At 40.0% G+C, this 15,090-nt stretch overlaps 1 protein-coding gene across 2 annotated transcripts in view; it reads left to right on the top strand.

Annotated features, from left to right (window-relative positions):
• Positions 1–15,090, top strand: part of FAN1 (FANCD2/FANCI-associated nuclease 1) — a 57,859-nt gene that overhangs the window by 7,310 nt on the left and 35,459 nt on the right. For both annotated transcript variants that reach the window (XM_019533435.1, XM_019533434.1), the window contains exons 3-8: positions 5,982–6,122; positions 6,654–6,849; positions 11,783–12,016; positions 12,594–12,725; positions 13,888–13,996; positions 14,831–14,950. In XM_019533435.1, the coding sequence (XP_019388980.1) occupies positions 5,982–6,122; positions 6,654–6,849; positions 11,783–12,016; positions 12,594–12,725; positions 13,888–13,996; positions 14,831–14,950 (932 nt within the window). The remainder of the gene's footprint in view (positions 1–5,981; positions 6,123–6,653; positions 6,850–11,782; positions 12,017–12,593; positions 12,726–13,887; positions 13,997–14,830; positions 14,951–15,090) is intronic.

Here is a 15,090-nt window from a genome sequence, read left to right as displayed (position 1 = left end):
CAGCTATGTCCTTCCAGCCCTCTAGAGTACTTGGGTGCTAGCAGGTGCATCTCCTGCAGCCTCCCTTCCTGGGAGCTCCTCTCCCTGCAAGAATGCAGGGCCAAGCTGCCTGCTCCTGCTCAGAAGCTGAGCTTGTATCCCTCTTGGCACCACCCCTTCTGGTCACATGGCTCCTCCGCCATGCACGGGTGTGTTCTCTTAGTTCATATAAGCCACCTGCTCCTGCTGTCCTTCTGTTACCTGGCTGCTCTGTCTATTATAGGTCACTTTCAACGTAGCTGTTCTTTCCTTTGTAAAGTGATAGGGACTGAGATGTGCTAAGTGACAGGCTTAACAGGATCTCACATCACCCCAGGGTGCTACAGCATCCTGGCTGAGACTCACTGATCTAGACTTTTAGGATAGGGATCTATTTACACTTTCGTTAAGCATTCTTCTAAACGTCTTGGGCATTTTTACACATGGAAGCGCCACAGCACTGGGTGCTTTGAAAAGCACCTGGCACTCTGGTGCTTGCAGTTGTATAACTGGCAAAATGAGCATCAGCACCAAGAAAATTGCAGTGGCACGCTTTTGAGCTAACACACATAGAAGGCGCCTTAGTTCAAAAGCGCACCGCCACCATTTTCTGCGTGCTGACATGCATTTCATCACTTATACAACTGCATACGGCACAGTGCGGTGCACATCCGCTCACGTGCAGAGCAGATTCAGTTAATCGAGTCTGCTTCAAAACGGCAAATCTCCAGTGCATCACGGGTCAAAAAGTTGTATGTCTAAATGCCCTTTACGTTGATGCCAAGATTAATGCAGTTGTTTTGTTTTGTTTGATGTCATTAAGCACATTGCCCCCAGCTCGGTGAGGAATACAAAGATGGCAGTTTCTTCTTGTTTGGATGCATAGTCTTCTGGCTTTAGTTTACATCTATGTGGATATATCTACATGTGCGCTTTAATATACATTAGCCTATTGTAATGCGCATTAAAAACCTCACTTAAAAACCTTGCTATTTAGTTAATGTGCATTAAAATAGGGTAATGTGCATTAAATGTTACTTAAAAACAATGCGTTTTAGTTAATGAGCATTAAAACAAGCTAATGCACATTTTCTGAATCCCTCATCTCGGAGGGTGCCTCTACATGAGCAGAGAGGCTGCTTTGATGTGCTGTGACTACAGTGCGTTGGAGCTGACTCACTTAATGGAATCTGCTGGAGCGTGGTAATTACCACAGGCCAGCAGCCTCCTGTGTCTTGTGTATCAGTGTCCCTGCACTTAAAAATGGTAGCGGGGTGCTTGAACTAAAGCTTGTTGAATGAGCTTTAGTTCAAGTGCCCCCCTTGCCATGTTTGAGCCACTCTAATGAAAGTACCCCACCCCTGGAGCACTTGTAAAAGTTCTGCGAAGTACTAGATTTAATGTGCATTAACTAAAGCACATCAATGCACATTTAGATGTGCCCACGTAGGTGTTAGGTTTGGTCCTTATTTAAAGATAAGACTTGGGTTCTATAGAGAAGACTTGGGTTCCTAATGGAATATGCTGCAATAATTGGGTGCAATAAGTAGCACTGTATAATATTTAAAAGCCTTCATAATTATATAGAGAATAGACATGGAGACACATTACCGCAACATACTACCTGAAAACTCTCACCTTGTACATGAAGTGTCTATATAGTGCTGTCATGGGTCTTTTTAACAGTTTATCTGTCTTGTGTTGTAAAAACGTAGCAACAAATAGAAGGGAATGGGATGTAAGCAGTAAAACTCTGTCACGAGTTGTCAGTAAGATAATGAGGGGCCCATTAGGTTATTTATAATTAAGGTCCTGGAATCAGCTCCCAGGTTAAATTGTAGTAGTTTGGTTTGTTAGCAAATCAGGACCTCTGATCTTTTGCAGCCTCATCTTGTACAATCTAAATATATTTTTCCCCAGTGGCTCAGAGAACACAGAAGTTTTATCGCAAAGCCATGCTGTTAAACCATTGTCGATGGATGACGAGGCTATATCCTAGTGCAGAAAAAACCAGCTCCAGTGCAATCAGCTAACTTTCAACTTGCCAGTATATGATTATGATCCTGGGCAACCCCTGCACTGGAAAGTAGAAGAGCGCAGTTGGGATTTAATTCCCAGTCCCCAAATTACACCTCCTGCCATACGCACGTGGCATGGCAGGAGATGTGATTGTTGGGACTGGGAATCAGATCCCATTGCATGTTTAACTGAACAAATGCCAGAGGCCTCAGTGACTGTGCCATATTTGGGCTCAGCTGGCATTGTGAGTTAGCGCATTCCTGTTTCAACAAAATTGTATTTTGGACAAGTTTTTCTTGTGTCCTCATGTACTGCTGTCAGTAAGCTACTTGCAATAGTAGGTATACTCCAGACTGTAATTAGTTTCTGTTATAATACATACACAAAATCTGTAGCAGTGAAATTTGTTAGTACAAGGCAATGGAATGCTTTATAGGAGTATTGTTCCACTTCAGCAATAAGAAAAAAAATATGCTGCTAGAAATCTAGCTTATTATGTGAGCTACTGTATCTGCAGCCCTTATTATACAGGAGAATGAAATTGTCTTAAGGACAGCATTCTTTTTGAAGCAATCTTTTTTTCTCCTCACCCCATTTCTGAACTTTCTGAGCTTTCTGTTGCAGTGGAGGCAAAAAAAAAGTATTCTTTAAGGACAAGCTTGTATACTACATATCAGTTTTCCCACTGTACATACCCATCATCAAGCAGTTCCTGTAGCATTGTTAAGCTGAGCAACTGAAAATATGTGGGTTATTTTCAAGTTTAAAAACTCACCAGCAATTAATGTAAAGGTTCATTTGCCACTATATAGCCTACTTCAGGTGGTAATCTTGAAAAAGATGTTTTCTTAATTCCATTTTAAAAAAATTGAAATCCACATTCCTATTATAAAGATTAAAATACAAATAAATCCACTGTTTTGGTGATGCATCTTAACCCTGTACGTCAAGCTCATCTGTGTCTAGGGGCCAAATGATTGGGTGTGGAGTCAGTCCATGGGCTGGATGAATGGCATGGGGCTGTCCCTGTAGGCCAGACTGGGCCCACATTTCTTCTTTCCCTTCCCCACCTGGCATGCCAGATCCAGCACATGCTGCATCCAGTTTGACTGGTCTGGGGACATGTTGCATGAGGCATCTATCCATGTGCAAAGCTGGTCTAGTGCATGCTGTGTGCGAAGTGTGGGTCAGCTCCAGATTCAGGAGCAGGCCAGATGATGGAGCTCAGCCTGTGGGCCATGTCTTGGACACCCCTGCCATGTGATGCCATTCTGACCTGTAATGAGCACCTAAATGGCATACATCATTCCTGGAGAAATACATGTTCATACAGCCATCAGTGCTGTTAGCTTACAGAAAGCCTGCAAAGACTGCATGATTGATGTTTGTACTTTGTTAAAAAAGGAATGGAAAATAATCACCATGCAGTCATTTTTAAGGTTTTGCATCTTTCCCTCATCATGTTTTCACTGAAAGCAGAATTATTCGTTTCAGCTATATATCTGAGAGAGGTAGTCAACTGTGTTAATCTAAAGTCAGGGAGAAGGCAGAGCAGGGTGGCATCTTATAGCATCTGAAGAACTAGGCTGTCATATACAAAAAGTTATTCCTCCAAATGAATTGGTCTCTAAGGGCACTTTTACATGTGCTTGGGGCAGGGGGTGCTTTAATTAGAGTGGTTCCAGAGCCGTTCTAATTAAAGTGCTGTAGTGTCTTGTGTATTAGTGTCTCTGCACTTCAAAATGGCGGTGGGGGTACTTGAATTGAAGCTCATTTGCCAAGCTTTAGTTCATGTGCCCCTGCTGCCATTTTGAAGTGTAGGGATGCTAATACACGGGATGCGGAGGCAGGCTGGAGCACTGTAATTACAGTGAATCAGAGCAGCCCTGCAGCATGTCTACAGGCACTCCTAGCTTATGCCTAATTATATATATGAACTAGGTTTCATGCAAGTTAATTCCTTTCAGGTTAACAATAGCAAAAAGGTGATATTCTCCAGACCTTGATGCTTGAGTATTAAGTAAATTATTAGCACAGGACTTTTTATGCTGTATTCTGTTTTTCAAGTCCCCTTGAGATAAAACTGTCTTTCTACTGCAACTGTTGAATTGCAGCCTTAGTTTTGGTGGTTTCTGTGGGGGGATGGGGGATGCTGCTATACAAGTCATTAATCTCCTCTGTCTTTCTTCCTCATAAACAGCCAGTGGTACTTCAAAGAAACTGTAACCCCACTGGGAAAATGACAAGTTGAGCTGTTTGGAATATAGTTCTAGTGGATTGATGCTTGAAATCTCCTTTGAAGGGTGTGGTTATCCTGGAACACAAGTCAGTTTACAGCCAAAAGGAAATTTTTAATAAGAATGTAAAAAGTCATCTGCTGTTTTCTAAGTACATCTGGAGATGGGAGTGCTTAAATGTAAATGTCGCCTTTTATTATTGATCAGTTATAGATGAGCAGGAGCAGACAGGGATAAACAAGTTAGTAATTCATCAGGCATTGGAGAATTATATGCTTGCACAAGGATGCTCAGAGCAGACACACTGTAAATCCACCTGCCAGACTACCTTCGTATAAGATTATTAATGACTTAGGTTATTTATGGGCCACATTTTGTGGCCCATAAATTTTCCTTCAAAAATGTTTACAGCTGTTTTAAATTACAGTATGAAGTATTAAAACTAAAAGTTGATCATCTAGTTTACTTTCCACCATTTATGTACTATATACTTAAATTAATTTTTGCATTTCTCATGAACTAATCTGTCCTGCTGTTTTTGTACAAGTACAATGCTACAATATTAGATTCTGCAAACGTACACGTTAATAACTGTATGTATATGGGGAGTTCCAGCATGGGGTTGCTGGTGTGTACAATTACCCTTCCTTGTAAATGTTTGCAGAATCAGGTTTGTATATGTAAGATCATTTGAAATGGGACATGTTAGCAGAACATCATGTGCATCAATGGTACTGTGTAGTTGATAGTTGTTGATATTCTCTCCTTTCATTTATTTGGGTCTTTCATATAGCACCAGAGAACTTTTGGAGTATTATTTGTGTTAAAAAAAAATTGTACTAGAAAGCCAGAAATAATGAAACGTGGTGCCTGAAACTGCTTTTAATGATGAGATTTCTATCTGATGGTGTTTTTCAAGTGTTACTTCACCCTAGAGAAGAGTAACTTGCCTACTTCAAACTCTTTATAACTGTAACCAGTAACAAGATATAGGATTCCCGTGACTTTTCATATCTTTAATACTGGAGGACCAAGCCTCTGTTTTGGCACATGCTATTGTACCATGCACCACACTGCTTTTTTCCCCAGGGGTTTTTGGTTTTTTTGCTACTGGGAAATCCCGGTAGCAAATTTTTCCCCCACCCTGGAAATGTGCAGCCTGGGGGGCATGTTTTAACGGGCCGCACATGCAGTTTGTGGTGCCACAAAGACGTTTGTGATGCCACAAACTGCACGTGCTTGCATGTGGGGATGCAGCCCTGAGGTCAACCCTGGGGCTAGTGGCAGACAACATTTTGTCTCCCAATAGCCCCACTGAAGTCCAGGTACATCACATCACATCGACTGCTTTTTCCCCATTCACCTGGTCATAGAAGGAAATCAGGTTGGTCAGGCATGATGTGTTCCTGATAAATCCATGTTATCCTTTAAAAGTGGATAGAGATTGACTCCTTGATTGCTCAGGCAAAATCCATTTTTTAGTACCTGTTTTCTCACTTACAAATGTCTAGGATTCTCATGAAACAAGAGTTGTTTGAAAATACCCAATCTGTTACATTACTAGTTCAACTTGTAAAAACAAACTAGCACTGTCTAAGTTCTTCTAGCAGAGAAACTGTATCAGACTATTTTTTGTAGCTATATATATAATTAACTGTTTAGACTTAAATGATTTTTTTTCTTCCTTGCTTTAAATGCAACTTGCAGCTGCTGGACAGAAATTATACGTCAGACTTTTTCAACGCAAACTGAATTGGATAAAAATTAACAAAATAGAGTATGCAGAGATCAGCACAGATTTGCGGCCAGTAATTGAAGAACTGGTTGAAGGAGGCTTTCTGCAAACAGGTATGGCCAGTATGAATAAAGGAAAAATGGCAATGTTGGCATGTTGGTAGCATTAAATTCTCCTCTGGCATGGCTGCTTCCAGTCTGTGTGGTGAAGTCGTCACTTAGGAGTGAAGTTGAGGAGCAGACTAATTAAACAGATTGGCAACATGTTCTGTTAACTTAATAAGTGGTACAAATCAGTTTGTAGGGAAATGTTTTAAGGTGAGCAGACTGGATATCAGTCATTAAGAGAGGATCAAAGTTTGTTTAGGTTTGTTTGAACTACAAATGTGATTCAAATTTAAGTGGACAAGATACTTATGTACTTCATTTGTGGATTTTCTGCTTGTACATTAGTAATTACATCTTTATGTAAGTAACCACTTATGAATCAGAACATTTAATTTCCATATTACATCAAATACATTTCAAAGTTAGTTTGGAAAGTTTAAATTGCCAGACTATTTCATATACATGCCAGACTTTCTACTACTAGCTAGAAGCCCGTCTATACTTTAAATGTGCAGGGTTTTTTCTGTATATCTGCAGAGTCTACATTAGAAGACCTTTCTGAGGGGCTGGATTTGCTTTCTGCTCCTGAGCTAAAAACATTAGCAAAGACCTTTCACCTGCCAAACCCAAATGCTCAGAAACAACAGCTGTTGGAGGATTTTGTCAGACTGGCAAAACAGCGTTCAATCTTCAGCAGGAGTCAGGCTGGCATTGGGGTAGTGATTTTGAAAAGGTATCATATCATTAAAGCTTTTTGTATAAAACCCTTTAGTTAACCTTGCAGGTGCATGGAAATATATCACAGAAGACCCATGAGTTTAGATGCGTTTTGAATGTACAGTGAATTAAAGAAAAAAGAAATGTTGCATTACGGTTGTATTAATAACATTTTAGTAACGATTTTAATTCTTGGCTCTTAGAAAAAAGGATGAACGCAGAGCCAGGTTTTTAATCCATCTTTCTTTTCTTTTCAGTTATGGACTAAGGTGACTATGCTTTATTTGTTGGCTAAAAGTTCAGTTGCTATATTTTGATAGTCAAGGACAAAACCAAATTATGGCTTACAGCAGTGGTTCTCAACCATTTTAGACTCTAGGGAGCTCTTGGAAATTGCCAGCTCCTTGCTTTTACTCATTTTTTGACTATGGAAGAATAATAGACCAATTATTTTTCAAACAACTCAGAACACAACAGAATGCTGTCTCAAAATGGTTTTGACACTGTGGATTCTTACATGAAATCACAGGGTTTATCTTGTGAATCATGTGTAGATGTTTGCACAACCAATAGTGCTAATAGTGAGTAGAACCCCATGGCATTATGGGGTACCACACATCTTTATTGAGAATTACTCGCTTTCAGTAATATGGACAATTTCCAAGTTCCATCTGATTATTTTACCTTAGTTTGTTTGACTGTTAAAGGTAATTAGATGCCTTACATGGGAGCAATAAGATGAGTTCTGTGGATTCAACATCACAGATCTGGATTTGTATACTGGAATATGCTCCTTATAGTTGTGACTAAAAGTGAGATTATTTGAGCATGGCAAATATGATTTAGCCTGTCATAAAGAGTGTGCTGTTAACTAGCTTCTGGGGCAGTACTATATACTTACTGAAAAAGCTTATAATGAAACAGCTTCCAAAATAGTCTGAAGCAAAATATCCTCCAAAATACACATGGTTATCTGGGTGCATAAAATAGCAAGTCCCTGGGCAGGGGAAAAGGCTTTTCCCATGTCTTGGCTGTGAATATAACCAGATGGTTCTGGTTTACTGGCCTGGACTGGTCTACTTGCTAACTCTACGGAGGAACTGTGACCCTTTTCTTCAAGATAATCGATTTTGTGTACAGTGGCAGCTTTTTTGTAGAAAGAAGAAGGAAAGTATCATTCACTTATGCAGGCACTTGCTTCTATGTTCTGCTGGTTTCCATGATCAGGAAGCGTTTTGTGTGTGCCAGCTGTTTTAGAGCTATATATAATTATTTTTAGCTTGTACAGTCTGGCATATACTGTTCCACTCCTATTAAATATATTTTACTGGCATTGAAGAGTAGCCAGCCTTTGGGTTTGGCAGTATTTCATGCATTTGGCTTGCAGGAGATCAGATGAAATATCAGGACCACCCTGAAGGCCATGGTGCTTTCATGACTCTTAAACATTGGCTACTGGGACTGGTTTTGATGATAAAATATCTTTGGCTTCAGGAGATACAGTTTTCTCATATCTAATTAAATGTTCAAGTATTTCTGTATGAAAATAGTTGCTTCCCATGAGATTTTAATTTTGCTCTTTGATATTAGATACTTGAACTGCATGGTAATTCTGAACAGGAAGTTTATTATGGTTTATATTTCCATAATTTGCATAAATATCAGTGCTTAAATGAACTAAATATCAGTGTTTAAATGAACTGGATTTAGGAATGCAGAATCTAATAAATACAAAGAAAAGTTAAAAAAGTGTTTTCTCAATTGTTCTCTAAAATGAAGTTTGCTCAGCCTTTGAGTATGTTTTAATGGAACATTGTAAGACTTAATTAAATCATAGTCTAATAGATGCAATAAATATGTAGAAAGACATGAATTGTCCTCAGTATACTATTCGTAGTTTTCTGTTCCTCTGGCTGGTTATGTTGTGTTTTGCACTGTCACTAGCCTACCCAGAGCTATATCAGTTGTGGTATAAGATACTTCTTTAATATTTCTGATAGTTTAAGGTCACAGCTTTCTCCAATCTGAAGCACGGGTGCCACAAATATAACGGGAAGCCTCTGTGAATGGCACAGAGCAGACTGGAGTGGGAACAGGCAGCACAGTATCAGGTAGCAGAAAGCAGAGCATCAGATTGAGTAATGGAAACGGATAGAACTGACACTTTGGGAGGGTGTGGTGTTAATTTGTTGCATGCCTGCTAAAAAGGTTGGTCCCCACTGGTCTAACCAGTGCTCTGGAGTCACTGAACATCAGGATGACCTTCTCTACATATACTAAACACTGACGTCCCAAAGAGTATTGCATGAAATTCAGGATCTCTGCTCAACTGCTTAGTGATATGGGTCCAAACTTCCAAAAAAATCACCAGTCCCTAATACATTTCTGGTGGTCTCTGCTATTTTGGCACAGCCCAGTTATCTCTCCCACTGGTGAAACTTGACTTTGTAGAAGATTAAGTTCCTCCGAGTAGCTACAGAGCTATAGAATAAATTCTTGCAGGATTAAAGAACTACCTCAGACATCACTTTCTAAGTGCACTTCTTAGCCCTATCTTTAGTAACGTAAAGGGCACTGTTTAATAAATATTTATTTCCCTCCCTAGTGAGAGGAAAAAGAAAAGAACTGCATGTGACAAATGCTGATTGTGCTGCTTAGTCCATTACTGGAGGAGGGTTAGTAACTATGGTGATAGGTGTGATATAAGTGTGACAGGGTGCCAGGGGTGACCATGAAGCCCCTGGAGTCACTTCAGCCCTCACTTTTTGGGCAATCACCCCTTCAGTCACCCACCATACCTTGATATCTTTAACTTTTATATAAGGGAGACTGCCTCTGGGCTTCCCAAACTGCTCTCTCAAACAACTACCAGGTGCCATGGTCGCTGCCTTATGGGCTAGTTGCATAGCTCTGTTCCACCCCTACACCATGCCCCATGCCTTGCAGGTGGCATTCTCATTGATGTTGTATTCCACTAGCCCTTCCTCTCGGGTTCCTGGACCCTTGCTGGTCCCATACTCTCAGCCCCTCAGTCTGGACTATGGATTCCTCCCTGGGTCCCTAGGAACCTCCTCCTCTTAGTTCCTCCCCAGACCACCAGACTGCTTTAGGTGTTATCCTCCATGTTGACCTGGAGCTGCAGCCATGCTGCCAAGGTTGTGTTCTCTCAGCAGGCTCCAGGCTGTTCCTGTTGGCTCATCTCAGGGCCTGGGCTTATATCCTCCCTGAGCCCAACCTGCCTCCTGGGTCAGATGACTACAGTCAGTCCAGGCCACACCTGTAGGCCACTTCAGCCCCAACGTGGCTACTCTTAAAGTGGCAGGAGCACCAAGGCATCTGCCACAGGAAGAACCATTTGGAAGCATGAATTAACCCACAAAAATTAAGAAATCTATAGGCTCATTCTAGCAAGGTTTGTGAGCTTTGAGACTAGCAATTAGCCCTTGAGCTTGTTTCTGCCCAATCCTAAAAGACATGCTTGGATGGGAAAAAAATCTTGAAGGGCAAACCTGGAGTTTCCCTGGAAGGTGAAGGAAAGGTCTTGGGGTACTCCTTTCTCTCTGGGTATTCCAAGTACCATGTAACAGCCAATGTCAGCTTGTTTGAAGCAGCATGGAAGTTAGGGGTGACAAAACCTGCCAGCCAAATAGCATATTTACCCAAGTCCAAGGTAACTTCAAATTAAGATTACCCTCTAGTAATTAGACTCTCTGCATGGAAAATATGTACCTGACCCCCTAGTGCCTGTCGTTCCCCCCCCGTCAGCACCTGCCTCTCTACCACCTGAATACGAAAGTCCATTCTGACCTTGAAGTTGTGATGTTCTAGGGGGTAAATATTTATTTAGAAAATGTTTCAAACTGTTTATTCAGATTGTTCCTCTATAAACTTTGTTAAAAAGAAATTTAGCAGAATTGCTAAAATACAATTCAGGGCTTGTGTATTTCAGAAGAATGACTAAACTGCCCTGGACTGCTGTTCTGATAAGTGGGAATGTCAAATCGTGTACTATTTAAAACATTTGATTGAAATTTAACCACTATTATGTAATAGGCATAGTTATATGGGATATTTGAGAACTGCATCTTAAATTTGAGGCTGAATTTCCAGGTCTTAATCAACTAAATACAAGCCCCAAATCATGTTTAAATACACTATTTAGATGTAGGTACAGTAATAATTTCATTTATTCTAAATCTCCCATCAGAGAATCTTAAAACACTTGGCAAATATTACTGAATTAAATCTTACAAATTGATTGGGAAGTAAAAGGACATCTTTTCAAATGCCGCTTTAATTTTCAGGTGATTTCAGTTTTGAGAGTTCCACTTTTGATACCTGGGGTCTGACTCCTAGCTTGTCAAAGACCACACAGTGTGCATGTCTACACGTTCATTAATACACCTTAGAGATTGCACATTTAATTTAGTACTTTATTAAGTACTAACTGAATACACAGTAACTAGAGTTACTGCGCAGTAGCACCAGCACTTAGTTATTTTGTGACACTTACTGTGCATTAGCCTAATAACATTGTGCAATAGGCTTTTAGCATGGTTTTTAATTGCCACGCTACTGCGCAGTGTTATTAGGCTAATACGCAATAAGTGTCTCATGTAGACACACCCAGTATGTCTTTGACAGAGTGGGGTGAGAGAGCCTAACTTTTGTAGATCAAGTATCAAGTTATTCATTTTGAACCTTCTGGAAGTTTATTGTGCATCTGAAACTAGATTTTGAATGGTTTGGAACTTGCATTTTGTCAGAGATCCCATGTACCATGTAGGGTTTTTTTTAAGTTTCTTCCCATTGTAACAGAAATCAAGTTGTATAATAGTTAGCCTGAGGGCAGGTATGCTATCATTTTGTATTTTATGCAATATATTTGAATTACTGAATATTTTTTTTAGATAAAAACTACTTAGATTAATATTTTGCTTGGCTTCTAGGGCCAAAAACCTTGCTGGGAAGTGTGTAAAAGTCTGTAGAGGCCCCCGGGCTGTATTCTCTCGAATTCTGCTGCTATTTTCATTGACTGATTCAATGGAGGATGAGGAAGCTGCTAGTGGTGGCCAAGGCCAGCTTTCCACAGTGCTTATGGCAAACATGGGCCATACAGTGTTCCCCAGCTACACGGTAAATAGGAAAACAGCAGTTTTCCAGGACAGAGAAGATCTTATCAGGTATGAAGAACATTGGCTATCTGGAAATTGATTTATGTGGTGATAATACATGTGACCTAGTCATGATCCCCATGTTTTGTTTCTATATTAGCATATTTTCCTGTACCGTTACCAATAACTTATAGGGAAAACTAAAGATTTATCACAGATCAGGTGCAGACACCCATGTGAATTTCTGTGATTTCTTATCATAGACTGTGGTGAAAATCTAGCCAATACTTGTAACGTAATGTACAAGGGTTCTATTTTGAACCAAGACAGCATATCTCTGCCTCATGATCATCTACCAATGGAAGGTGACCACTGAATTGCCACATCTATTGTTAGAGTGAAGTTCGGAGCAATGAGAAAATGAGATGTTTTAACTGTAGAAAACATTTTAAATGTAATGGACTCCCAGTGCAAACTGCACTGGCTTCAGGGAATTGCACTAAGAATAGACTTGGGCCCCAGATTTTGCTGCTGGGGGACAGAGATGTGAAAGAGAACAGATAACACTACAGGATAAATGAGTTATTTTAACTACAAACTCTTCATACTGGATATTTATACAGTTTTTAAAATTTCATTTTGCTAGGTATGCAACAGCTGCTCACGTGTCAAACAATATAGCCACTGCAATGGCTAATGGGAATTGGGCAGAAGCTAATCATCTCTACATGTGTGCAAAAGAAACGTGGCATGGAATGAAAAATCTCACTTCTCTCAGGTATTAAATCAGAAAGTGCATCAAATTCATATGCAGTTAACGAGTTCATGATCTCACTTTTAGTGCGGTTCCTTTTAAAAAGGCTTGTGTTCCTGTAGGCAAAGCCAAGCCTGTTAAATTTAGCAGCTTCAGTGTTCTTGAAAGCTTTGAACTTCCTGCTTTGTTTGTTTTAGCCTTTAAATGGTGTAAAGTGGAGAGACGTTTTTGTATAAAAGCCCAGAGTGAATTGGTAGGCATAGAGAGAGCCCTGAAATGACTCTCTATTCTACATGCCAAAATGCAGGAGAACAAGAATCTATTTTTCCCTTGTCATAGTTTGTTTTTATGGCTCCCAGGCAAACAGCAATCGGCAGAATTTAAAATTCACACACAACAAAGGAATGTTGCAAAGGTTATGGGAAAACATAGTAGGTTATTCATCTGTTGGAACTTCCAAGTGGGTGTTATTCAGGGAGCATTACTAAAGATCTTGAGAACTGAACTGCCATGTTTTGTTGCTGAAGTGTCCTTCATCAGTTTTCATTTTAATTATTTTGTCTGCTAGCTTCATGATACTCTGAAAATCAAAGCTCTGTACTTGGCACCACATTCATTGTCATGGCAACTGATTTAAAATAATATTCATGGAGGGTCATTTAGGGGCCCAGTCTTTTTACCAGTGAAGTCAATGGCAAAACTTCCTTTGATTTCAGTGAAACTAGTGCCATGTCCTGGAATACATTCTGTCAAATATAGTTGTATTTTATTCAAGGATATAAGCCAACTATTAGTGTAGGAAATGGCTCTTTTAGCCGTTGGCTCTTTTGTCCATCTGTTTGTCCACTGGCTGACCTTCTGACTTTGAAAAAAACTCCTTTAAGTAAAATAAACATGCTAGAACTAATTTTTGTGGTAGCTGACAGCAGAGCAGTAGTTTCATTGGCACTGAGCCAAAGGAATTGGACATAAAAGATTTAATATTAAGCCATTTCATCAGCAGTCTCAATTCAGCCATCTAATTTTTTAGTGCTGGACCTTGTAACCCCTTAGTCTTCTTTCTCATGCAGTATTTGGGAAATATGTTGTCTTTATATAGGTTCTCAACTGTCTGTGCTTTATATGAAAGTTTGAATGTTTTGAGTACCTGGCCATGTTAAAGTGAGCTCTGTTTTTTTTTTTTTAGGTACCACAAAGTCCTACCTGAGTACCTGCGACATTTTACTGTTGGATGGGTATATACCAGAATCCTTTCTCGAGGGGTTGAAATTTTGCAGAGACTTCACATGTATGAGGTAAAGACAGAGGTGGATTTTAATTGCTAACGGCTCTTTAATGAAATTACTGTAGGCAAGTTTCAAGTATAAAACCCCATTTTCCTTGGGTGACTTTTTTAATAATCTGAAGCTGCACAATGGTTAACCCACTAGAGGCATAGCTTATGGGTATTTTGTAGGAGAGGTTCATTTTGCGTTGAATTGTTGAGATCAAATTGTTCACTTGGGTTTGCTGCAGCTTTACCAAAAGGCAACTGGTGAAGGGAAAAAATGCTATTTTTCTTGCTGCTCTAAGAGGTGTAAAGGAGGACCAAGGTTTTTTTCTCCAATTCCTTTTGCATATGAAGCAACAGGTTTTGAATTTCTTCTTGTAGCCTTAGACTCTGGAGGGCTGAAGAACCAGTGGGGTTATGATGTGGCAAGGTTGGAAACTGAAGGATTCTTACTAGACTAAGTTTTTTTCTACTTAGTGAATTTTGTTAAATCTTGTAATACCAGAAGTCTCTGCCAGGGAACACATGGACATACAATCAATATAGGACATTAAAGTGAAAAAGGCCTCTTTTTGGTGAAGAACCAGAAAGAACCAAATAACCCTATCAAAAATTCTTTACTTGTCCACAGGAGTGTCTGTATGCTCATAAGAGGTATGGCATCAGTGTAGATTATATAGACATGTGCTCAAGGGCAAGATGGTCTGAATGCATGCTGAGAGTTGGAATAATTTTTTTGAAAAATGGTACTTGGAAGGGTAAATTAGAGCTCCGTGGGAAATGTAACTGGCTTAATTATGTAACAAAACTTCAGTTTGTTTCCTGAGTTATGTAATGGAAGAGTTTTGTGTTGCTGTAGGAAGCTGTGAAGGAACTGCAGAATCTTTTGTCCCAGGAAGTGTATTGTACCGACAGCAGAGGACGTTGGTGGGATCGACTGGCTCTGAATTTACACCAGCACTTGAAAGAAACCAAGCAGGTATCTCCTTAGCTGTATGATCTCGGTCACAAACTCCTGCAAGACCGTTTCAGGCTGGACATAAGGAAGAATTTCTTTACTGTCCGAGCCCCCAAGGTCTGGAACAGTCTGCCAGCGGAGGTGGTTCAAGCACCTACATT

This window comes from Crocodylus porosus, unplaced genomic scaffold (genome assembly GCF_001723895.1).
Source record: "Crocodylus porosus isolate Cpor-Errol unplaced genomic scaffold, CroPor_comp1, whole genome shotgun sequence".
Classification (NCBI taxonomy): Eukaryota; Metazoa; Chordata; order Crocodylia; family Crocodylidae; genus Crocodylus; species Crocodylus porosus.
The sequence above is the reverse complement of the archived record's forward strand: the minus strand, read 5'-3'. Positions and strand labels throughout refer to the sequence as shown.